At 39.7% G+C, this 24,885-nt stretch overlaps 2 protein-coding genes and 2 long non-coding RNA genes across 11 annotated transcripts; 2 read left to right on the forward strand and 2 right to left on the reverse strand.

Moving 5' to 3' along the window:
• The first annotated feature begins 4,378 nt into the window (after positions 1–4,378).
• Positions 4,379–8,569, forward strand: LOC119017341. Of its 7 annotated transcripts, none has more exons than XM_037093983.1 (7): positions 4,379–4,571; positions 5,322–5,451; positions 5,632–5,634; positions 7,242–7,297; positions 7,400–7,779; positions 7,878–7,995; positions 8,160–8,569. In XM_037093983.1, the coding sequence occupies exons 2-7, from the start codon at positions 5,429–5,431 to the stop codon at positions 8,288–8,290; spliced, it is 711 nt and encodes a 236-aa protein (XP_036949878.1). In that variant the 5' UTR covers positions 4,379–4,571; positions 5,322–5,428; the 3' UTR covers positions 8,291–8,569. The 7 variants fall into 7 exon arrangements, with proteins under 7 accessions (XP_036949878.1, XP_036949881.1, XP_036949875.1 ...); XM_037093980.1 differs by having other exon boundaries at positions 4,380–4,571; positions 5,632–5,660; XM_037093985.1 differs by lacking the exon at positions 4,379–4,571 and adding an exon at positions 4,602–4,688.
• LOC119017343 lies at positions 7,350–9,138 on the reverse strand. 2 transcript variants are annotated; one of them, XR_005074408.1, is made up of 3 exons: positions 8,999–9,138; positions 8,801–8,865; positions 7,350–7,640 (listed from the first exon to the last, which is right to left on the reverse strand). It is a non-coding gene; the product is annotated as an uncharacterized LOC119017343 (long non-coding RNA). The 2 variants fall into 2 exon arrangements; XR_005074409.1 differs by having other exon boundaries at positions 8,801–8,860; positions 8,999–9,117.
• A 2,559-nt stretch (positions 9,139–11,697) lies between these two features.
• LOC119017344 lies at positions 11,698–14,221 on the forward strand. Its single transcript, XR_005074410.1, has 2 exons — positions 11,698–11,830; positions 13,713–14,221. It is a non-coding gene; the product is annotated as an uncharacterized LOC119017344 (long non-coding RNA).
• Positions 14,222–20,302: 6,081 nt separating this feature from the next.
• LOC119016882 (major histocompatibility complex class I-related gene protein-like) lies at positions 20,303–24,328 on the reverse strand. The gene is made up of 6 exons (XM_037093231.1): positions 24,273–24,328; positions 22,833–23,101; positions 21,701–21,979; positions 21,045–21,347; positions 20,860–20,958; positions 20,303–20,399 (listed from the first exon to the last, which is right to left on the reverse strand). The coding sequence occupies exons 1-6, from the start codon at positions 24,326–24,328 to the stop codon at positions 20,350–20,352; spliced, it is 1,056 nt and encodes a 351-aa protein (XP_036949126.1). The 3' UTR covers positions 20,303–20,349.
• Between the last annotated feature and the right edge of the window lie 557 nt (positions 24,329–24,885).

Genomic DNA, 24,885 nt, shown 5'->3' on the forward strand with positions numbered 1-24,885 from the left:
TTAAAACAACAAAAAGACAACTCCACCATGATCTAACAATATTCCTAATCTAAGATCATTTTAAGTCTCATGATAACAGTATGTAGGTATAGTGTAGTATAGACAACATGTCTAAACTCAACAAATCTGTGAAGTAAACCAAACAAAATGCAAATGCCCAATCATTAGGATGGAAAGAAACACCAGTGATGGAGTGCAGCTAAGTACATTTACTTAATTACTGTACTCAAATACAACTTTGAGGTACTTGGGCTTTACTTGAGTATTTCAGTTTTCAACTACTTTATTCTTCCACTCCACTGTCAGGAAGCAAATATCATACTCTCTACTCACTACATTAATTTAGTTTAGTTACTAGCTAAATAAGTAAATTTTTAAATTAACATATTTTGAAAAAATTCTTTACTTTAATTCAAGTATGGCTTTTGGGAACTTCATACAACGTTGTTGAAAACTCACAACTGTGCCGCGGTGAGACACTTGAAACTTGGAAGTGGAAAATCAAAAATACCAAGGCTCCTCTTTCACACAGCTAGTCACACGTTTTGTGGGACATGGAAACATTTTGTGGTACCTCTGAACTGAATCATATGACGCGTATAGTGGTCATCCTGACAGAACTGAAAAAAGTCGTCCTATGCATTTATGTGTACATTGGTCCTACATGAAACAAATTATGCAAGAGAACCTTTGTTGTTTGTTCCTGTTCTGTTTGTGTGTGTGTGCGTGTGTGTGCGTGCGTGCGTGCGTGCGTGCGTGTGTGCCCTCAGTCATGTTAAGCTGTCATCACAGTCACATCCGGCTCTCCCTATGTTCTTGTTACAGCCTTTTCATGTAAATCTTCAATTAGATGCTCCCAAATGTCTCTAAAGGCATGACCCGATTGATTTTCAAGGTAGACTACATTTTATGGGCCTACTATTTTTATAAAACAAGTAGTCTTGGGTTAGACTCATCAGCTTCTTCTTTTTCTGAGACAGAGAAACCTTTTTGTCCGCTTTATCACGGCGCCTTCTGATTCTTTGACTTGATTACATTTATGCAGTGGTGTTGGACTGAATAATAAAACAGGTAACCTTCAGGAAATGTCCCCTGAAGGTTCCCTATTTTAAAGAAAATGTTCTTTAACACTCATGTTTACACAAACCTTACCAAAAACCTCTGAGGGTATTTTTGTGTAACCTGATTGAACAACCTGATTGAAATCATTTGCAATCGTTACCTTCCTCTGGAAAACATTTTTTGAATGCAATACACACAGCCTCCCTTTTCTATCATGCACATACACCGATCAGGCTTAACATTACGACCACCTGAGCCGTCGAATCCAATAGACCCCTGAAGGTGTGCTGTGGTATCCAGCACCAGATTGAGATCACCGGATAAATCCTTGTACTTGCCTATTTTTGCTGCTTGTAACACGGCAACTTGCTGCCTGATATAGCCTACCCACCAACAGGTGCCATGATGAAGAGATAATCAGTGTTATTCACTTCACCCTTTGCTTGATAAGTGTATGATTCAGACACATTTTACTCAGTTTTGTTGCTTTGAGCGTTCATCAAATCATTGATAATCAGGAAACTGTTTTATGTACATAGCTGAGAATCATCACATGAAGACATACTTAAACCTTAGACAACTGTTACATCTACCAGCCACAGTCAACAGTTTTCACCGTGTGTGTGTGTGTGTGTGTGTGTGTGTGTGTGTGTGTGTGTGTGTGTGCGTGCGTGTGTGCATTTCTAACAGATTACAGCATGAGTAAATATTCAGTGTTTAAATATGTTTTGATATCCTTTTTCAGCATTATCTTTTGACATAATAAGTCTCTCTGGGGTTTTTAAGTGAGCTGATACTGTCAGACTGGAAGGATGTTGAAGCCTGCTGCTAAAATCATGCAAAAGAGTAATGTAATAAAAAAAAAAATCAAATTCAGAAGTCAACATTCTTCTCTCACATCATGTACTCACCACTGCCTGACGATCTTTCTATCTTATACATCCCTCCACATAGTGGTCACATATAGAGAACTAAACTGGACCACTGTGTTGTGGTATGGTTAAATCATGTGAACTGATTGAGCAGTATTCTGCTTTTTTTGTCTGGGAAACTAGCTGACTGTAGAATTTAAAGGTGCTCTATGTAGTTTTACTTTGGTTTATCATATGGTGGACCCTGCCACCTCTTTAGCTTCAAACACTGTTCTGGGGATCTTATATTTGCCTCTGAGAAAAAACCTATTGCAATTATTAAAAAGATACATTTATTTTCCGAAAACTAAATAGTGTCCCTTTAAGTCTCGCTGCTCGTGACACTTGTTGCTTTTGTAATAGACCTGATCTTTACAGCACCTGTAGGAGTGTTCAGTCATGTAAGTGTTTGAACTTGTGTCTGATAAAACAAAGGTCTACAGTTATTTATTTGCAGTTCATCCTGGATGGCTGTTAATATTTTCTGCGTGTGTCTTTCATCAGGGCAGTATGGTCCCACTCACACTTACAGTGGGACGCAGTTTTGAGAGCTTTGCCAGGTTGATGTGGCCCCACTGTGAGAATGCCTCTAGTTAAGTTACTTTGTGTCATTATAGTAAACACTAATTGTTAATATTGCACAAACATACATACCTTTAAAATCCTATTTGCTGATAAACTGACAATTTCTGATCATTTATGTTTGATATGGTTTGTTTTCAAGACAGTTGTATCCACTGTCTGAGTCTGAATTGTACGTCACATCATCAATTTACCCTCCTGAGACCCAGACCCATTAACTTATGTCCTATATACTGGACATTTTGTTCACATGCATCTCCTTTTACTCTTTTAAGCCTCTCAATCAATTCCTTTTCATCCAAAATGGACGGCATACCATCAAGCACATTTTATGGAAAGAGGAGAGCTCAGTCAAATGTCTATTGTTTTATTTTACTATGATAATCACACATTGTCTTGTTTATTAACATGTCGGATTTGATATAATAAGTTCTGAAAGCAGTTAAGTTACTTATGTTTTGAAATAATAGTCCTTTTATAAATTATAGTGGACACAAAGGCCAGCTTCATGTACTTAATAACTCAACATTTTTGGAGGAGGCAGAACTGAAGCGGAGAGAATTGTTTACATGATAGTTGAGGGAGATTCAGATTTGGAGCTGTCTGATGATGAGAGACATGAGGATGAGTTTGAACCTGGGATAGAAGAAGATGGTGAAGAAGAGGAAGAAGATGCAGGAGGTTCAGATGAGCAGACAGAGACAGAGACAGAGACGGACAGGGACGAGCAGGAAAGACATCGCCCTCTGTGGGCCAGGAGTAGCATGTATGTTTTATTTAGTTCCAGGATGATATAGTCAGTTCAAGTAATTGGTTACCATGGATATTCATGGTAAAATTTACTATAAATGATATTGTATTTTACAGCACATGGGTAATTCCATGTGATGTATCACCCATAATGTAGACATATTGTTATGTCTCCTTGAGGTTTGAAGATTTCCAAAGTGGTGTCATGAAATAAATGTTTGTTGACCATATCACATCCACAGCATTGTAAATGTCCAAATGATGCACAACTACCTGACTGAATAATCCAATTAGATGTGTGTGAGTTTCAATTATTATTCCCATCATAACCTTTCATTCATTTATGTATTTATTTATTTTTCATTCATAATAGACTCACACCTGTGCTACCTGGGCTTCCTGGCTGTCAAGATGACCCTACACCCCGTGCACAGTGGAGTCCAATTCCAATATTTTTTCCAGCACACTGACAACAAAGTCTTTAAAGATTTGGCAGCCTTCACAAATCAAAGACAGCTACAAACTAGAGGAGTGCCTCTGAATACTACTTCACAAGGAATTAAGATCTTCTTTGGCAAATCAGTCCACATGGCTGCCTTGGCTATCCCAGAATCAAAATGTTTTCTACCAAAAAAAAAAAAAAAAAAATGCCAGTTATAAGTAGCAAAATGGTAAGGAATTGGTTCTTTAAGCTAAGAAGCTCACTCAAGATTGTTGATGACTTGGATGTTACAGAGGAAACAAAGAAGGTGGACATTCTTTGGAGAGTGAGGCCATTACTTGACCGCGTGATGCAAGGCTGTCTCAGCCTACCAAAGTCTGAGACGGTCTGCAGAGGAGTCCTGTCAGGACTGTCTCTGAACGGATGTGGAAACATTTCTGACTGAAGTTGGTGTCATGATTTTGACTTTTGCATTCAGAGCTTTGGAACCCTGGCACATGAATTGTTCATATGTCCTTAATAAAGAAATTTAAAGAGGAAAAAAAAAAGATGAGTTCTGCCGCTAGAGGGAGACAAAGGTCTGTATAAAAAATGACCGCAGTACGCAGTTTGAGGAGGTCTCATGTGAGCCAGTAAGACACTGACGTAATCATTGAGGTCAGAACATGTCTGCGTTAGTTTCGTATCCTTATGAAAAAAAAGTTTCCGAATGGGAAAATTCATCAGACAGTCCCCTCAAGTCGCAACACCAGTCGGGAAAAATGTAGCCGGTTACGTCATATGACGCTGAAACATGGCTGACGAAAGTAAATATCGTGTTGATGGTAAGAAGCCTTTATCTAAAATCATGTGTTGTGTCTCAACTTTGGCTCAGCTGTTTTACCTCAGTCTGTTTTACATAGTAACCTGTAGTTCACTGAAGGCGGAAGAACGACTTCCAGGTAAAATCGAGTTTATGTACGTAGCTCGTTTAAAACAAACAAACAAACAAAAAACAACTATTCACATACAGATGAATACATTGATAGTGTGGGTGTGGCCAGAATTCTCCTTTATCACCTGTCACCTGTCACCTGTGATCGCAGCTTCTTTGAGGACAACAGCAGACTGTGTTTTTTTTGTCAGCTATGGTAACTACTCTCGTTTAAATTGTGTTTAATAGTCTTTAAAGATTTTGCATTTTCTCAAACTTGTCATGTATATATTTGCAATTTAAGTAACTGTCTCTGTCCAAACATTAATAGTGATAAAATGAAAACGAGGCTTATACAGTTTTCCGAGCCTGTTTATGTATCTTACTTAATATTGTTTTCAAATGACAGAAGCATGTGATTATAGACTCTTTGACAGTCTGATGTAAAAGTGATTAAGATTATACAACTTATATGTTGTTTGTCAAGACATTGAAAAGATGCCAAGCAGCCACATAGATGTAAGAAGAAGCAAAAAACTGTCTTATAATCTGTGCATAGAAATATAGCTGTTGTGTATCAGTAAATACAGCCTGAAATTGCAAATTGGTCTGTGCATGCAAATAATCTGTGCTGTCTCCTTTTTAACTTGTTTCATAATAGTGAAAAGAAAATGTCCAAAATACATATCTGAACAGTGTTGTTGACCAAGTTCACTCCCTCATCACAACACTACCTGACGGCTTGCTACCAGTCTACACCTAAGATGAATGGAAGTCCCAGCGACAGAAAAGTAACTCCTGTTTTTTTCAGTTATTGTCAGTGCTGTGAGCTAAAGAATAAATGATGAATTGCTTTATTTATCAATTAATTACTGAATGCTGTGACATCCCATAAAACATCTCTATATTTGACCTATAAAGAGCTTTATGGGCTGAAGGCTAACAATACACAATTTGTTTTCTGATTACAGAAGGTCAGAATAGCTGATGGGCCAGTGAAGTAAGAACCTCTTTTCTATTCTTTTCTGTTCAGGGAGGTCTTAAAGGGGACCTACTATTATCTCCCTTATTTTCTATCATATATAATTTTACAATGATGATTGATCATATTCAGCGTGGTCAAAGATTATGATAAAAATGTATGTAAGTGTAATTCAACTGCCCGTGCTGCTGCATGCTCGGCCTGCCGGTACCCGTCAGCTGCCTCAGGAGTCCCCCGAGCCAACCAGACTCGATAGGACTCCTTCTTCAGCTTGACAGCATCCCTTACTTCCCAGGTCCACCACCGGGTTCGAGGATTGCTGTCACGACAGGCACCGGAGACCCTACGGCCACAGCTCCGGACAGCCACGTGGAGAACATGGTCCATTTGGACTCAATGTCCCCAGCCTCCCTCTTGATCTGGTCCAAGCTCTCCCAGAGGTGGGAGTTAAAGACCTCCCTGACAGAGGGTTCCGTCAGACGTTCCCCGCAGACCCTCACAATGTGTTTGGGTCTGCAATGCAATGCACATATGGACACCCTTGTGCCTGAGCATGGTGTTTGAAATGGACAAACTGTGAGTAGCACAGAAGTCCAGTAACAAAACACCACTCAGGTTCAGATCAGGGAGGCCGTTTCTCCCAATCACACCCCTCCAGGTAACACTGTCGCTGCCCACATGAGCGTTGAAGTCCCCCAGTAGAACAACGGAGTCCCCAGTTGGGGCACTTTCCAGTACCCCTCCCAGGGACTCCAAGAAGGTCGGGTACTCTGCACTGCTGTTCAGCCTGTAAGCCGAAACAACAGTGAGAGAGCTATCCCTGACCTCAAAGTACAGGGAGGTGACCCTCTCATTCACCGGGGTGAACTTCAACACATGGCGGCTGAGCTGGGGAGCTATAAGCAAGCCCACACCAGCTCGCCGCCTCTCACCGCAGGTAACTCCAGAGTAGAAGAGAGTCCAGCCTCTCTCAAGGAGTTCGGTTCCAGCACCCTGTGAACTGTGTGTTGAGGTGAGCCCAACTATCTCTAGCTGGTACCACTCAACCTCCCGCACTAGCTCAGGCTCTCTCCCCCCCAGCGAGGTGACATTCCATTCCGTCCCCATGGCTAGAGTCACTGTCTGGGGATTGGGTCATTGGGGCCCTCGACCGCCACCCAAATCACACTGCACTGGCCCCTTCTGAACCCTCCTGCAGGTGGTGAGCCTACTGGAGGGTGGGCCCACGTCTCTCATTCGGGCTGTGCCCAACCTGGCCACCAGGCACTCGCCTGGGAGACCCAACCCCAGGCCTGGCTCCAGAGTGGGGTCGCGGTGACGCCATTTCAGGCAACGTAAACTTCCTCGTTGTCATCTTTTTCATCAGGGGCTTTGGAACCGCTCTTAGTCCGACCCATCACCTAGGACCTGTTTGCCTTGGGAGACCCTACCAGGGGCATTGAGCCCTGGACAACATAGTTCCTAGGATCATTCAGGTGCTCAAACCCTTCCACCACGATAAGGTGCCGGTTCAAGGAGGGGTACTTTATTTGTGCAGAGAAATATTAGTCTGCTTGCTCAGTCAAAGGCTTCAACATTGTTTTCTTTTCTACCGTTCAGATTGCCAGGTCAGCAGTTTGTTATATTTCTCTTCCTGCAGTGCAATGGAAAGACAGGTAGACTACTTACATATTTTCCTCAGACATCATAAAACTTTGCTCTGTTAAGTACTGTATTTTTATGGTTTATTAAACTTCTCACACATGACATGTTTGCAGGTCCAGATTACCTTACATCAGTGTCAGACCTTGTGTCCAAATTCAAAGGCGAGACTGCCGTCTTAAAGAAACCAGCTGGTGCCACACTGAAGATAGCAGACCTTGATGACACCATTTACAAAAACAAGGATAAAGTGGTGAATGGGTGGGGGAAATTCTACCTTCCTGAGGTGATGAGCATGCAGGTTGTAGGTTTAGTGGAGGGGACCTCGTGCCCGTGTGACCAGCTCGTTCTGATGACCTGTGAGGACAGAAAGATCTATGCCTACGATGGAGAGGAGCTGCATGTGGTGGCTTCAAGCCTGAAGCAGCTGTGTGACAAGGGAATAGAGTATCCAGCATCCAAGAGCTATTACAGAGGGGAGGCCTTCAAGGATATGGTGAGAAATCAATTGCTAGGCAAAAGCAAGACTTAGATGGTTGATCATCTGTGGACACTAATACCATCTTTTTGTTTTATACTGTGTGTTGTATGTAGACAGAGAAGGAGTGGGGTAAAGTAAGGAGCAGTCCTGTGGGGAAGAGGCTGGATGCAGAGCATCGTGACCTGGTGATGGCACATAAATCAAAATTCCTGGAGAATCTACATGTCATCGGTAGGCATTTTTATATTTGCTGCAAGGTAAAGATTAAGGTCATAGTTCAGCAGGTTCTCTTTAACATATCTATGAGCTGAAGTATGAATGAAGGTGGAATTTGTCAAAGAAGCACCTAATCTGACACTCCATTTTGTTTTTTGTTTGTCTTTGACCAAATAAAGAGTCTGCAAGAGGTCAACACTCCCACTCTGGATGGAGTATGACTCCAGGAAATAAGGGCGAGTGTATAAATTCGGCAGCAAGTTTTGGGGCGCCCTGTCATTCTCCAATGGAGACAGGAACTTTCCATTGACGTACATAATGTTACATATTCCTATCTCTTATTCTCTCTCTAAATTATTATGAATATTATAAATCACATATTTTTGAATCATATTATTTTATTCTTTGAATTTTATTTTGATTTGTTTTATATGAGACTATATTGTTTATGTTTGTTTATAAATGTTTAAAAATGTTATGAAGAAGCTTTAATGTGACCAAATTTCTGTCCTTGGATGAATAAAGTCTAATTTCAGGATAAGCTTGTGAATGGAAAATAATTAATTGAATAAAAAAAAACTCACTCCCACACTTCTTTTGTCACATTTTTTTGTTAAATTAGTTTTTTAGCCATTCTCAATTTGATTAGGTCGTTGTTTTTGTTTTTTCACAACACAGGGAATCAAGTCCTGTCAAGTCAACATAGAGTACTTAGATTACAGCACAGTTTGTTCCAAAATACAAAGTATCCTCTAATTCCATCATGTGTGCGCAAATACAAAATAGTCTACACATGTCCTTTTGCTGTAACATGACTTACCCTTAGGAAATAAACACATGGACCTTGGGATGTGGCATTCAGCCTGGATACAAAGATGTGCTGCACTTCAAAGGCGTTGATGTTTCGTGCACAAATGTGTTTATGGCAAAAAAAAAAAAAAAGTGTGAGCCACATGTGTCAACTGTTCAAAGGAAACATGCAAAAATGCAAAAGTTGATTATTGATTATGTTACTCACAACACAATGATGGTGAGGTAATCCCAATGAGGTGAGTCTTTGCCACAACACTCTGTAGCTGGTGACATTAGAAATCACTATTTCAAATAGAAGAAAACTTGAGAACAAGTAACTGTTTACCTTCTACAATGAGCTTCTTGATAAAATAGTTTAACTGTTTTCTATGATGAAGATTTTTAAAATTATTATTACGGGACCAAATTTGAAGTTTTCCAAGATAGAAAATTGAAATATAACCAAGTTATCATCTCATCTACAATGCTGTAGAAGTGAAACCACCTATTAAGGAGGGGAGACCTGCCCTTGTTACACACTCTGGGTTGGCACTAGCACCTAGCAGCTCAGGGCTGCCCATCTCCCAAGTTTCCCTCTGCAGCTTACCAGCCATCCATGCGGCACCATCTACAATTCCTTCATACTCACCTATCCGACAAGAGACATTCTGTTTTCCACGGCTTCAGAGATTCCTTCATCAATATCCTCCTACTCAACCCTCTCTCATCTCTCATACTTTGACATCAAGTCCTCACCAGTAAATACATCGACCTAGCTGAACTATTCCTTCCACCCTCAACCAAAATTCTCAACCAAGACTGATTGACAGCTACAAAGGCATGCTCATCATGGACCGTAAACATTAAAACAAGTCCTAACTTGTTTTAAGGTTTACAGTCCTAGAGGTTTGTCTCTATGTCGAGATATTTTCTGTCCAGCTTACCCAGCGCAGACAGGAGTGTGCTGATTATCTGACTCTGGTCCTTGAACTTGCACTGGTTTTTTTTATCCCATTCAGTTCACCTCCAATGCAGCAGCACAGCTTCAACAATTTAGGACATTCAAGGGTGCCTCAACTACAGTTGCACCATCGCTGCTTGAAGTTTGACACCACTGCACAAACCATTCCCCTCGATTCAAAAAATAAATAAATAAAACTGGCGAAAGGCGAACTTCTCCCTTTACTCGCCTCTCCCTCACCACCCTATCACCAATGTTATTCAAAAGCCACAAGCTTTGTAACCTCTAAACACTTACCCCAAGGAACGGACAAAAAGGTAGACCAGTGCTGCAATTAGCATCTGCAATGATTTAAATGGATCTGGCCCAGCCTGCGGGTCTCCACTACTGAACCAACCAGTAAGTTATTACATCCGCTTTAATGCCCATCAACGTCCAAGCTCTGAGATATTCGATCACATAAAGCTTCTCATTAAAGGGATAATCTGGTGTAAATTTAATCCATGGTCTAACACACCGTGAAACCATGTAAGACCCCCTCTCAGGAGATCAAGTTAGCAGACCGCCATCTTACCATAGTTTAACAAGACATGGCAGTATACGCCTCCAACAAGAAACCGCCATCAAAAAGCCAAAAATAATGCTCAGCATCAAACTTCAGCAACAGTACAAATAGAGTCTCAGCACATAGTCCGGGGCATCAAAAATCCCCTAACTTAGCTGGATTTATATTGTGAAGCTAAAACATTTCTTAACTTTTCAGCAACAGCTCCCAGTTTGGGGAAGTCCTGATGCGACAATTACCGAGTGCAAATAGAAATGCTCAATTTCGTTCCTCCCCCTGTCCACTCTCATTAATAACTGTTATAAACTGGTATGTGAGACACATATGAACTTTGATTGCTTTTCCATGGAGTCATAATCATACATTTTCATCCTTGAGCTGCGGAACTCTACTGCACTCGGTAATTGTCACGTCGGGACTTCCCCACACCAACATCACCTTCTTCTATGAGGACCAACTGTCTAACCCAGGCAACATTCAGCTCTTCACTGATGCTGTCCCTTCTGCCAGTTTTGAGGTTTCTTTAGCTAGTGGTGGATCTAAGTCATAGAAGTCATTCTTTCAAAAACCTCTTCAACCATTGCGTCAGTTTTCAAAACCAACCCTTACTATAATCATCGCTCTCCATCTGGGGACACAAATAGTAAGAAAATCCATTCCTGTTCACTTTAATAGCACTAAATCCTGATCTCTCATCCCGCTGCTTCAGAGTCCTACATTTTATACACCTACCACACCATCTGGCTCACACTCCAGATTCAACAGTCCTGTTGGCCTTCTTTGGTTTACTTCAGTTCTCAGAGTTCACCACACTATCTGCTAAATTCAGTCCTCATCTCCATCCCTCCATGTCATCTCAGAAGACCGCCTGGTGTACATACACGCTCAACACAATACCAACCAAATTGGCAGTGCAAATCCCGTAAAGTACTTACCAGACATATGAGTCACTTGCACATCAAATGCAGTTTGGAAAATCTTAAAATGCTTCTACTACCAAACCCTTGGTCATCACATAATCTGATGAAGTGACAATCGATCCTAGTTTCTTTCCCAATTTAGGCATGTTCTAAGCAGCCTCAACTCAAGTACTTGTACATTTAGTTGCCTTTTTCAACATCTTACTCATATTACACTTACACTTCACCTCAACAAACGATTACGTACATCTGATAGATGTTTTCAGTTGAAAACACATTCCAGATGATGATGACTAATCAGACACTTGGTTGGAATGGTGATGAGAATGTTGATCAGAATGCTTTAGATGTCTTTGTGTCTAGATGTTATTTATAAAGTTCCGGGAGATCAAGACAGTGGTACAGTGGATGATGGTAGATTTCAAAGCATCCTACATAAGGGATGAATGACGTTATTGTGTTACATAAAGCTTTGCAGCATTTAGAAAATGCAAGGAATTGATCCCTTTGATAACACCACTGTTCTGTTTGACTGCATGCCTCAACATTCTTTCAGACTTCTGACAGGAACCGTATGAGGATCTGATGAAAATCAAAACTAGAAACCATATAGTAAGTAAGATCACACCAGCTGTGACGCACATCTACATTCATTTCATCCCACTCAGTCCCCGAACCCATCTTCAAACTTTTGTCTCATCTACACAGCAGTAAAATTTTGTGACAATGTTGTGAAAGGTTGTTGTGTGGTTTAAGACAAAGTGTTGCAGATTCTCAGAGTATACCTGTTGATTCGCCGATAGACTGTGAAGAAAGCTTGCCCTCACTGGCCCTGCTGTATGTTCAGTTATATTGTAACACTAGTTCTCTGAGTGAGGAGACTTTCTCTTGCAAAATTTAAATGTTGGGTCTGAAATGATAGAGGCTGCTCAGGTTGTGTCCTGCTGCTCGGGCACATGACCAGGATAAGACATCTCCTTGGTTAGACCAACCAAACCAACTGCCACTCACATAGTGAACATGTTTTTTATTGTGTAGAGGCACCCAGCCAACCCTCCCTAAAGGAGGTAGCCACATTAAGCAAGTGAGCCTGGTAAAGGTAGATGGACATGACACTGTAGTAGCACAGATTTGCAGGAGGCTGGCACCCCGCCACAAGGTCCAAGAGGGTTGTTATGCCCTCCTATGGAGTGCACCTTCACCCCTGCAGTTGCTGGAGTGCCTTTTTTACACCTGCTGAATCGTTTCCACAACTAAGTATGAAAGCCTTGAGTTGGACACTGGCTGATGTAGGCACCAGGAATTAAGACAAACAGACAATTGGTGTGTTTTATGGATGAAGACCCTCTGTGCTCTGATCAAGCACAAAGACATAATTGTGCACAGAGACATTATTTCTGCAGTGGCTCACCAATTCTTTGCATCAGTTTAGATTGTGGCTGTTTCAGTTGCAGAAAACATGTAGTAAGCATACATTATGTTTTTCTTTATAGTGTAACTTATAGGATATGAACAATTTGGATATTTAAGGTTTAGTTGGTGGCAAACTGCAACTCCACTGCTAGATGCCACTAAATCATTCTTTATCTTTAAGTAAAGAAATTGGTTTGTTGTTTGATCAGTGTCTGGAAATCATTCAAACAGGTTTGTACCAAACTTTATGTTTGCTTTTAATAAATGTACCAAACACATGTAGTCTGATGAAAAATCTTCATTCTAGAGGTCATGGTAGCTTGAAAATAATTCATACAATTCAAGTTTCTGAACATGTCATATCACCATCACCTAGTTTAAACTGGCAACAGACATTATTTTCTGCTTGAGTTACTTAACTAAACTGCAATAGTCCAACGCCACCATGAACAATGGCATCTAACCCAGAGCTGGGAGTCAACACTCACCTTGGTAACACATACACCTATTTTATTGATGTTTTGTATTTGTATGTATATATATTTCTACGCTGCTATATGCACTTTACTATATAATGAGATCTTTCCATCTACCTCAGTATTTAATGGGATTTTGCTCTAATAGCAAAGTCGTGCTACGGATTTACTTCAGTGCTTTGGAAAGGTCAGGCTTGGAGAGTTTATGTTTGAATACATTTGTTAATGTGTACAGATGTTAAAAGTAGAAAGACAGGTAAGGAACATTTCTTTGCTTTAAGCCTTTTTTTGGATGGGGCAGCTTAGAGTTTTGACCGGAAATGGGGAAGAGAGATAGCACCATGTACATTGCTGAAAGCAGATTCTTCCTAGTGAAAGCAGTCAAAACAAACTCACCCCTGATGTCAAGAAAGGGCTCAAGGTCGACACAACAAAGGACAGAGAAGACACGTGGTTTGAAGTAAAAGTTGACATCATTTATTAAGATTAATGATTTACTAAATAAAGCATTGGTATCAGAACATTCAGTGATGTGGGAGTGCACAGAAGCAAACTAGTAACATTTGTCTCACAAAAACTAACAAGGTAACCTTTTTTGTCCACAGTGACCAAGAGGGGTGGAGGTGAGGGTTGAGAGTTGGGTCATACAAAGGACCCTCACAAGGGAGACTGTGGCTCATATTCTGTGTGAAACCAAACATCAACAATGTCTTCCAAACTTCAACAAGTCAGTTCAGTGCCTGAAGAACAAATGGGCTTACTTCCACCTCCTTTTCTAAATATGATTCTGATGAATGTGTCAAAGGCCTAAACGTGAATGATTGACACAGTCAGGTTCTGGTGTATTGTAGATGAGATGATGGGTTTTATTTAACTCTTCGAATACTTTATATTTGGTCCCACACTTGTAATTACCCTGACGTCCCTCTCTATAGCTGATCCATCTCTACCCTAACAGTCTTTTCATAGAGTTGCAGCTCTTATATCATATGATGGGTAGATGACTTCCTTAGTTGCAGGTGATAAAATCACATTATGAACCTGAGTTTCCATCATCATCATTGTATTGTGAATAACATGAATATATATAAATAAATAAAAATGAATACATCTACTTTTCTATCTTCTGCATGCTTCATTCAAACACAATCTCCCAATTTATGTCATGAATCAACGTGTGATGTATACATACATGATATATTGACAGCTATGAAATGCCCCCCAAAAGCTTTTAGTATGCAATCATTTCTACTCCTTAGAATCAAAATTGTGGGTTGTAGAAATGATTATTCCACTGAAATCCCACCTCGCCCAGACAACGCCTAAGCTCTGTGCGGACACTTGCTTTAGCTGTCTGTCTGTCTGCAGGTGTGTATGTCTCTGATTGTTCTACCTGCTCTCTCACTTCTGATTCATTTTTAAGCAAGTTGCTCAGACTCTCAGCTTCAGCACAGTTTCCATAGGGCCACACCTGTTCTACATTTCTCTTTAAACCAAACATATTTGCACATGATCTGCATGGAGCCATCAGTGTTCCTCTTCTGAGGCTAATCGTCTGACACCTGACCCGCTTTGGAAGTCTGATGGTCCCATCAAAGTACGTCTTCTTTGCCCTTGATGGATAGTAGGTCATCACTGCATCAGCTACGTAACTGTCCCAGTTGCTGAGACAGGACGCAGCAACAATGATTCGCCCAGGATTACGGCCAGATGTGGACATGGAGACTCCGTAGCACCTGACTGAATCTTCTTCATTGTTCCTCTGAGAGACACAGATTGTGGAGGAGACCAGCTGATTTCCATGCAGCCTCTCATCAATGAACTCTTGCAGCTTGTTTATTATTTCATTTTCATTCTGTTGTCCAGTCACAAGTACAACCTGTAGTAATCACAAATTTTATCAAGCTGCTGTTATTCCCACAAATGAGGTATCATTTACTGAGTCTTACTGTATGTAAGTAACAGTCAACTGACAGTCAGCAGGATGTTATTGAATCAATATGCAATAACCGCAGAACCCACTCAACTGACACTTTTTGTGTGCTCTTACATCATGTCGGAAAAAAAAAAAATTCTATCTGATAACCGCACATAAAGAGAACACTGATGGTGCAAAGACGAATGAGGGTCTTCTGGCAACAGTATTCTCATTTTTCTTACACACTGTACACAGGCGGGCTAAGGTGACCAAACATCCACATTTCTGGGGACAGAGACCATTTTTGGTGGCCTTTCCTGAGCTGAAGCTGTGCCTGAAAATTAGCCTGTCTTTTAATTGTTGATGAAAAACAATCCTCCAGTGGAAAAGTAGACCAGCGGCTACCAAATGTCTTTTGGGTTAGCAGGGAAATGCATTGATATGGAGATGAAAACAGGCTGTTTTTCTGAGTTCATACCTAAGCCATATGATGATTTTTCAGAATAGGATCAATTTCCGTAGATTAAACTACTCAACAGTATGTAAAGTAGTTACAATCAGCTCAAATTTAAACATCTACAGCAGTAAAAATGCAACATACACTCCAATGCAACAGTGATATTAATCCAGAAACTTCTGATACAATGATAAAACACTGACAGGGAACATTTTACTGCTCAATGAGTACAGAGACATTCATCATCAACCATGACTGTTCAACTGACAGGATTATTATTATAATTAATAATCAATAATCAATAATCAATAACAATAATAATAATAATAATAATAATAATAAGAAGAAGAAGAAGAAGAAGAAGAAGAAGAAGAACCTAAATGGCTTCCCAAAGAACAGCCATAAGTCTGTTCATACTGATTCAAGTTGATAAAAACAGCATACAGTTTTTAAGAAATGAAAATATCTAATATTATGCATAATCAACAAGACACTAATTAAGTTTAACAAATAATAACAATACTAATAGATAATGATAATAATTGTTTTTTGTGTGTTTCTTTACAGCTTAACAAGGAATTAGTGTATTATGTTTTGATAAACTATAATCTTACCATATCCAGCACACATGAAAATGGACTCCTCTTGGGTAGTTGACTGGAACAGCATCTAAAAGGCCTGGGGTAGCAGCGCCTCAGCGCATCCAACATGCCATCATGACCCACAATGTCGCTTGGGAAATATCTTGGAGTGTTGATCTCTCCCAAAAAGAAGATGCTGTGCAGAATCTGTTGTCAGAACACATTCAAACGGAATCGTTTTCTGTGTTGTACAGGTGTCACAATGTGTACAGATACATTTTGACACCGTAGTGCAGTTCCCACTAGACATACCTCATCCACCAGTACCGAATGACGTCCTAGACTCAGTTCCAACATTTCATTAATAATCACGAAAGCATTGTGTCTGAAAGGGTCATCCTCAATAAATTCGGCAGCAGCTTCTTCCCTAAAATAATAATCAGTTGTTTTTAAAAGTAGAATGCAGAAGTAAATCACCTGTGGTTAGTAAATCTCTCTACTCACATTGTTGTCATCTGTGCAGCAGCCTGATGCAATGAGGAATTTAATCACAACATTTCAACATAGGAAAAAACTGTTAGTCACCACTCTGAATAATGACCGTAAATGAGACAGACAAAAGAAAAGAAACCCTTCCCCCTCAGTCAAACCACTCCTTGTCCAGTTTACGTTGACATGCAACAGAGATACATATCTATTGAATGCATCCATTGTTGAACTGTAATGTAACAGCAAGATTTTTTGATGTACCTGTGCTGTACACGTGGAAACATGGAACACACAAGTGGCAAATACTAAACTAAAATAAAACCATCAGATCATACATTTCTCATGAAAATACAAGACACTAATATGAATGCAAATACAGTGAAACTTAATAAGCTAGAGAATGATGTTTCTCTAGTAATATGTTTAATGCTTTTAATGTAAGTACATACCTCAGCATATTAAAGCTTTTCTTTGTTGTAAATCAGTCTGACTCAGAAATGAAAACATCACACACAAACATTAATTGGTTTACACAATACAAGGCTTTACAGACTTACTTTTATTTGATTTCTCAAAGAGACTTGGGAAAATAATTCCTTCTAAATTTATTTCAAGGATTTTATTTTTTCCAGAAAGTGCCTCATTTGCAGTTGGGCAACAGCACAGTATTCAGAATAACCCTGCCAAATAACATACTTCTGTAAATATGCAGATGTGACTGCCAAACTATGCACCACATTTCCTTCAGTAAAGTTTGTTGGTCTCAGTTTCAGATACTATTTTTGGTGTGTGGACGTAAATATAAGTCCACAAACATAAATCTTATTTACAGTTCAGTTCTGTTGAGACAAATGATTTTATTGTTAAAAGCAGATGTGGGGATGAAACTCATATCATTCATCATAATATAATGGTGAATACTGCCCGTATCACAAGAGAATGCATAATGATACACTAAAAGATTGCATATACATTTCTGATATGGTCAGTGAATGTAACCTTTAAAGATTGCATGGTAATGATTTTTTTTTAACACACCCAGACTCAAAGACTTTATCTCGCAGATCGTCATAAAACACACTCCACTTAACAAAAACAAAATAAAGCTCTGGAAAAGGATTTTGGTCAGTCTTGCCACTGTCCCAACAATATCCAACTATAGTTTGGTTGAAATAAACCCTTATGTCACTGAGTTTGGTGTGAAAATATTCTGCAGCATATATCTATGTTGCGGCATAAAGATATTTTAACATATCCATCATTTTCAATTTAGCAGAATAAATCACTTTAATACAGCATTCCAGAAGTCATCCTTCACATGCAGCTGCTTTCAATAATTTGATCAGTGTTTAAGATATAAGAATGAAGAAAACAATGAATTATTGATTCATATGTATTCTGCAACTGAAACAACTGTATTGAAACTACAGCATGAACTTGACAAAAAGTATCTTTTCTATTGCAATGTAACAATAAAACACAGAGAGACAGCAAAAAACACCAGGCTGTTATGGACATGACATGTTCAGTTCTATTTAAACTGAAGCTTTTCCAACAGTGACACCTGCTGTCTTGAAAATATAGCAGCAACAAGTGCATGAGAATAGAGAAGAGAAGTATAAGTGACCACTGGACGTTACATCCTCGTCTACAACTGCACCAAAGTAGATAAAAATACCAGAGAGCACATATGTTCTACAAAAGTTTCAGTTTGGATCAGTCAGACTCACTTACTGCTACTAATCACACCGTGTCATTTTGTTTTCATCACTTACCATTTTAACAATTGTAGTTACCTCCTATTTTCACTTTATTTTCATGTGCATCCATCTTCATCTATCCTGTTACAATTTTTTTTGTCCTTACCCTTTCCACTTTGTCTTTGTGCTGCCGATAGACCTGAAATCCACAAAATCCTGATGACGATTAAGATGAGCTCTTAAAGTTCTTAAATTCCTCACAATAATTTCATGAGAGTTTTTTTCCATCCAGTGATTGTTATAGACAAACACTTGAGATTTATCAGGGCTCTAACACAAAACCACTTCACTTTGCTGTTGGAAAGTAACTTTGGCGAAGAGTTTCTTATAATGTCAGTGTTGTGTAGAATGTGTGTGTGTAAATCAGGTTTCTTCATTCAGTTTTTCAGAGAGCTCAGGGCTGTTGCTGGAGCTGTAAGTAAAAACACACTGCAAGTCCACTTGTCCTGCACTGACATGCCTTTAAAAAGAACTACAACCATTTGGAACCCGCAGCAGCCGACCACAACATCCAACAACCTAAACAGCAGCACAGATATTAACCTGTCTTTGATAACTGTCTTTGAACTCTACCTGTAATTAAAGACCTGCGTAACCTGCTTCTATTCCTTTTGCCTATTAGAGGAGGAGATTGTGTTTCAAGTTATCATCATCTAACTTTCTACCTGCACAAACAAGCCTTTACTCAGGGATCACACAGAAAGGAGTGATATTGATAATGTGCAGTATTATATGATCTTTTTACTCCTCGGGTGTTACCTTTTTATATGTGATTTAAATATTGTTGAATGTTGTGTGTACATTCAGTGTTTGTTACTCCCAACCCAAATCACTTCTGTGAATTAGCATGTTTCATGTGTGCATGTGTGTTGAAAACTTGCATGTTAAGTCACTTGTAACACGCTGTGATCCGGCCCTCTCACTGAAGTTAGTGCAGAAATCAAGTGACAGGCACAATTCACCCTGTCACAAGACACCGTGCCATCAAAATGATTTTGCAGCTGTTCTTTTAAGGTAAAAACGTTACGTAATGTTGCTTATATTTTTAGAAGCCTCCTTTAACAGAGATGCTGGCGTGACGAGTGAACATTGATATCAGTCCTCTCATTCAAATCCTCTGTGAGAATACTGACTGTTCAAATAATATAATTATTGCAATTACAGTCACAATTGAGCATGTGGATGCAGAAAAAGAGCCAAACTTTAACTTGAGGATTTTATTGAAAAGACAAACATCAGCACAAAAAAGAGAATATATCTGAGTTTAACACTTATTCATGTTCACCAATGTAAAGGAATTAGGTTTATTTAGATATACATCCCCCGCTCTGCTCACCCAGGAGGTACAGCTACTCCGAGGTCATGCTCGGGGTCAAAGGCTTCTGTGTGTGTGCAGAGGTTCCTTTTCCTTTTCTTGTTGGTAGTGGAGGTAACAGTTGTATTAAGCAGCTGGTCAGATAAGGTGCTGCCTCCCAAACAGGCCACATTCTGTTCCTCCAACATCCAGCCTTCACTTTGTCTCATAAGAGAGACACACTGGCTCTGTGATAGATCAAACTCCATATTCTCCCATCAATAACAACATGACCTAAGTAAGCACATTTCCACAGAGTATCCTGTTGCAGGTTAAATAATCACAGACAGAGAAGTGTTTACAACACTGTTACCACATGTACTGTTGAACCTGTTCTCCTCTGTTGAGCTTCATTAAATACTTCAACATAAGCCATCACACCACCTGAATCTCCTTCCTCAGCTGGGTCAATCAGATGAACAAAAATTCATCAACAATCAATAATGTGCCAACAGTTGGTTGCACAGTATTCATGTTAAATGATGTTTCGCCCATTACTGAACAGCAGTGCAGCTTGCTAATAGCTTTAGCAATGGGTAGACAAACATGGTTAGGGTTTTAAGAGGCATGATGTAGCCTTGGTCGAATAAAACGGTTGGATGTGAATCTCTTTTATGCACAAACTGGTCATTGACAACTCCTTAAAAACTAACTTATAGTTTGTCACTGAGTGTGTTTGTCATTCAGGTCTCTGGATTCAGCTGCTCAGAGAGCTCTGTGTTGTTTTCAGGAGCTGCAGGACAGAAACAAACATCACATATTAAACATGTATAAACAACGTGCGTATAATTTTATGTAGTTTACTGGACACAACAATCTGTATTTATACAGGAAACAGTGTTGAAAAGATCTGCAAAATAATGTGAAACATGTTTTAATCTAAAACATGAACTGTGAGTCAGATCAGCTGAAAAAGACCCAAAGTAAGTTTTAGTTCCAAGATGGAGGTCTGATGGCTGAAATCAGAGCAAAAGACAAATGATTTCAGTAACAGCTGTAAGTCCCAGATTACCTTTATTCACTTTATTCCTCTCTTCTACGCACTCAACCTGAGCATCTGTTTGTACTCAGTCTGTTTAGAGCTGACTGTATTTCCTTTCTCCGATGCTTGTTTTTTCTTTTTTTTTTCTTTCTTTCTTTTTTTTTTTTTTAGATCAACTCAAAGACTGAAATCATTCATTTTTCTCTCTCACCTTTCTTCTTTTTGTAAACGATGACTCCAGCAGCACCGATCAAAGCGAGAGCGAGAACAACCACTGCAGCAGAGACCGGGACGACAGAAATGTGCTTCTCTGTTGAATACAGTAATAGTTTGTTATTACTGTTCAACATGAATTCCCATGCACTCCCCTTCAGCACCCTCCGCTCTCACTCTTACCCCAGTTGGTCCTGATCCGATCTTTCTCCAGTTTGGTCATGATTTCCTCCTTCACACCAGAGAGCTGAAACACACAGTCGTACCTCGTCCAGTCTTCAGGTGTGACTGATGAAAGGTTCCGGTCAACACTCATCTGGAAGGTTCCATCGTGGTTGGGGAGGATCTCTCCGTGGTCCACCTCCTCATGAAGCTCCTCTCCATCTTTCCTCCAGACGAGTGAGGCTCTGTGAGGGTAGAAACCTGTAGCGAGGCAGTTGATTGGAGAGGAGGGAGTCTTCTGGAGGAGAGACACTGAGGGAAGCTCTGGAGAGAGTTCAGTGAAACTATTTATATTCTTAAACACTGAGACAGTGAAAACTTTCGTAACTCATGCTAAGTGTACACTGGCTATGACAGTCTGAGCATTGATAGAAAGAAATTTCAGAACAGCCAAAATGTCAGGGTCTACAGATTGGTCAGGACAACATCGAATCTTACAGCTACAGAAAATAAACCGAGAAAAGAATGTAATGTCAGGCTGACTAGAGTGATAACACAGCAGCAGCTCAGTCCAAGTGGACTGTATGGAGATTGTTGTGTCCAATAAACTACATCAAATTATACACACCTATTTGCACCCATGTCTCAAACTAATTTTGAGTACTGTGTGATTCTACTTGTTCTCAGCACAAAGCTGCTCCCGTACTCCACATACTTCTTGAGCAACCATGGAAAAATCTGAGTGAACGTAATCACAAAGTTTTCTCTTAAATCTGCATCAGCATTCCAGCTCAGTGTGGTGGCGACGGCCTCAGGTCTAAGAGGGATCCATGTAAATGTCTTCGGATCCAATGCCATGAAGTCTTCTCCATCATAACCAAACCGAGAGATACCTTTGAGCTGTCCAGTCTCATCATCCCACTCAAGGCCGTCCACCCTTTGTAAAACATGGACACCTGCAATTAAAAATGATTTACAGATGAAACATTCAGTGGAAAGATGATCTTGTTTATAATTATCAGTGCACGTCTCTGTATAGGCTAAACAATGACTTAAATTTTATTTTATAGACTTAAAGTTACGATGGCTGCTATTATCTTACGATTCAAGTCAGTTTGTGTTTAATTATTGTTAATTATCTTAAACATCTTGAATATTAATTTGTCCACTATGTGGTGCAATGACTGTACCTCCTACTTTGCATGTTTTGGGTGGGATTTCTGATCAAACATCGGAAGTTTTGGATTGATTGGACCATTTACACAGAAGTTCTAACAGCCTTCTGTTTACTGGCCAATAATTCCTTGCTACCGCAAGTTGTAGGTCAACGTGCCATACACATGTGTACCAAATTTCATTGATGCATGTGAAACTCCACCACAGCTGGTCTCTGGTGGGTGCTAGCAGGCCTTTCGCCCCACCCTTTGGCAAAACCCTGTACGTTTTCACTAGGTATGACGCATGAGTTTTTGTGAACATTTACCCTTTGAAAAAAGCGATTTACTTGAGCTAAATAGGAAAGAAAGAAAGAATTCCTTGCATTTCAAGAGGGTCCTCACACAGTTTGTGCTTGGACCCTGATTAGCAGCTGATTTATGTTGACATGATGAATGACACTTACTGGCTGGACCACTGAAGGCAAATTGATATGATGGTACATGAATCTCTATTTCAGGTTGTGTGTAAAATGATGTTAGAGACTGAACTGATTGAGATCTTGAGGCCCTGGATCACTTTACTAACTAACTAATTAACCAAGATTCAGAACAATAAAAAGTTAAACAGGCTAGAACACGTTATGTACTATACCTCCACTTTGGTTGAAGAGGCGCATCAAACTGTCGGTGCAGGATTTGTAGGCACCTTGCAACCAATGGAAACACTTTTTATTGTACCACTCCAACAGCTCGGGATGCTCTCTGTAGAATGATTTAACAACGTCCTGTTTTACATCGACCCTTTTGTAGCTGTCACAGGACCCCATGAGAAGTTCATCCACTTCTAGTGTTGCCACAAACTCTGGGAGGTTTTGGATTCCAGTAGATGCAGTTGTGAACTGTGTCAGGGAGTGTAGCACTGCAGGACAAACAAAGGAGCTTATAAATAATACTAATCATAAATATGAAGCTAAGTGGAAATATGAATATGATATGAAGTGTGTGTGTTTGCCTTGTGTTGCAGGTTAGCATGCAATCACGAACACGTGTTGTTCTCTGTTGTGTTTTTTTCATCCACTAACGCCTTCCACAGTTTTCAATATATCAACTCCATTCAAACATATTCAGCTCAATTAGAACAATGTGGTATGATTTTTCTCATTGATATCTTTGATGATTTCCAAAATATTCAGCATTTTCCAGGATCCATTGTAATGAATGGCAGAATATGATAAAATCCCACATTTTCACACTTTTTCAAGCATTTTCAACTCTTAACTTCTCATTTATACATTCAGCGGGAGACTCAATTCAAACTTTAAGCAAGTCACAAGACTTCAACAAAGTCTTTTACACTGTTTGAAAATTTCACAGTTTTAGTCTTATGTTTTTGTTTTAATTTGTATCGTGCTTGTTAAGGTGAGTGAGAGCACCTGTGATGCTGCACACTGAACTCTTCTCCCTCCTGCCTTTTTTCAGTAATTTTCTTTTTACCTTTTGCTCCATACATTTGACATTACACAGTGTAGGAAATATTCCCTTTATTCAGCTGATGGGCATATTTCAGCAATAAGACTTGCACTTATGCCTCTGTAGGCCTTCAAGCAACAGCTTATAACTAGACTACCAACACTTTTGCTACCTCTACCACTAATACTACTTATATTACTACTACCAGTAGTCAGTCAGTTCACAGTTTGTGCTTGTCTGTTCCCTTTAATAAACTCCGCCTCGTCTCTCTGTTCCTCTGTATGGCATTAAATCCAGTTTATCCACTTTCAAGTTCCTCTACTTCTCTACATATAGCAACACTACACATTCAAACTGTGAACGTTTTAAAGCCAAAAACTCTATTTAAATATTAACGTTGCCCAGTTTCTGATATAAAACAAGATGTATTAATCATTTCAGTCACATTCATAGTATTTATTTATTGCCAACCATGTGAATAAGCACCAAGCCGATGACTGTTTATGATCTTCAGATGTGTTAAAGCCACCATTTCAGCTTTTCAACAAACCTTGTCTTGTCTTTCTTATCATTCAAACCCTAACCTAACCCTAACCCTAAGAGTTCAAAGGTTTGAAATGTGATCTTACCTGGTGATGAAACGTGACAGAAGAGAAGCAACAACAAGAACGTTCTCATCTTGATTTGATGAGTGAAGGACGGAGCTGTATCAGCTAGTTACTGTTGTTTATCCTGGCAGAGGCAGGAGAGTGTTTCAGTCCTGACTGGAGATGGGCGGGTGAAAAGTCGTTCCCTCACCTGTGATGAGCTCTGACTCAGCGCATTGTGCGTGTGTCAAATGAACAGGCCTAATATCACGTGACTGATGAAGCCCGTACCTTAAAACAGACCTCAGACTAAAGGGCTTCATTTTCCTTTATCCTATCCATGGCGCATTCAGTTAATGACAATTTAGTCTATTAAGGGCAATACAATGTGTAACCCATAGCTGAGTAAAAGTCAATTAATCATGAAAACAAAATGTGTTTCTGTTGCAATTGTTTTTATTACCTATGTAATGTTATGTACGTTTATCAAAATGTGTAGTGTATAATATAACTAAACTGTGGGTTTTATTAAACAGCTGCAGACTGAACAGCGGTCCACCTCAATTTTATAGATAAGCGTTAACAATTAATGTAATTAACAGTGTTGGGAGTGTTACACCATTAGAATTCATCTCTGCTTAGTCAAGC

The sequence above is a fragment of the Acanthopagrus latus genome, chromosome 3, assembly GCF_904848185.1.
Source record: "Acanthopagrus latus isolate v.2019 chromosome 3, fAcaLat1.1, whole genome shotgun sequence".
Lineage (NCBI taxonomy): Eukaryota > Metazoa > Chordata > Actinopteri > Spariformes > Sparidae > Acanthopagrus > Acanthopagrus latus.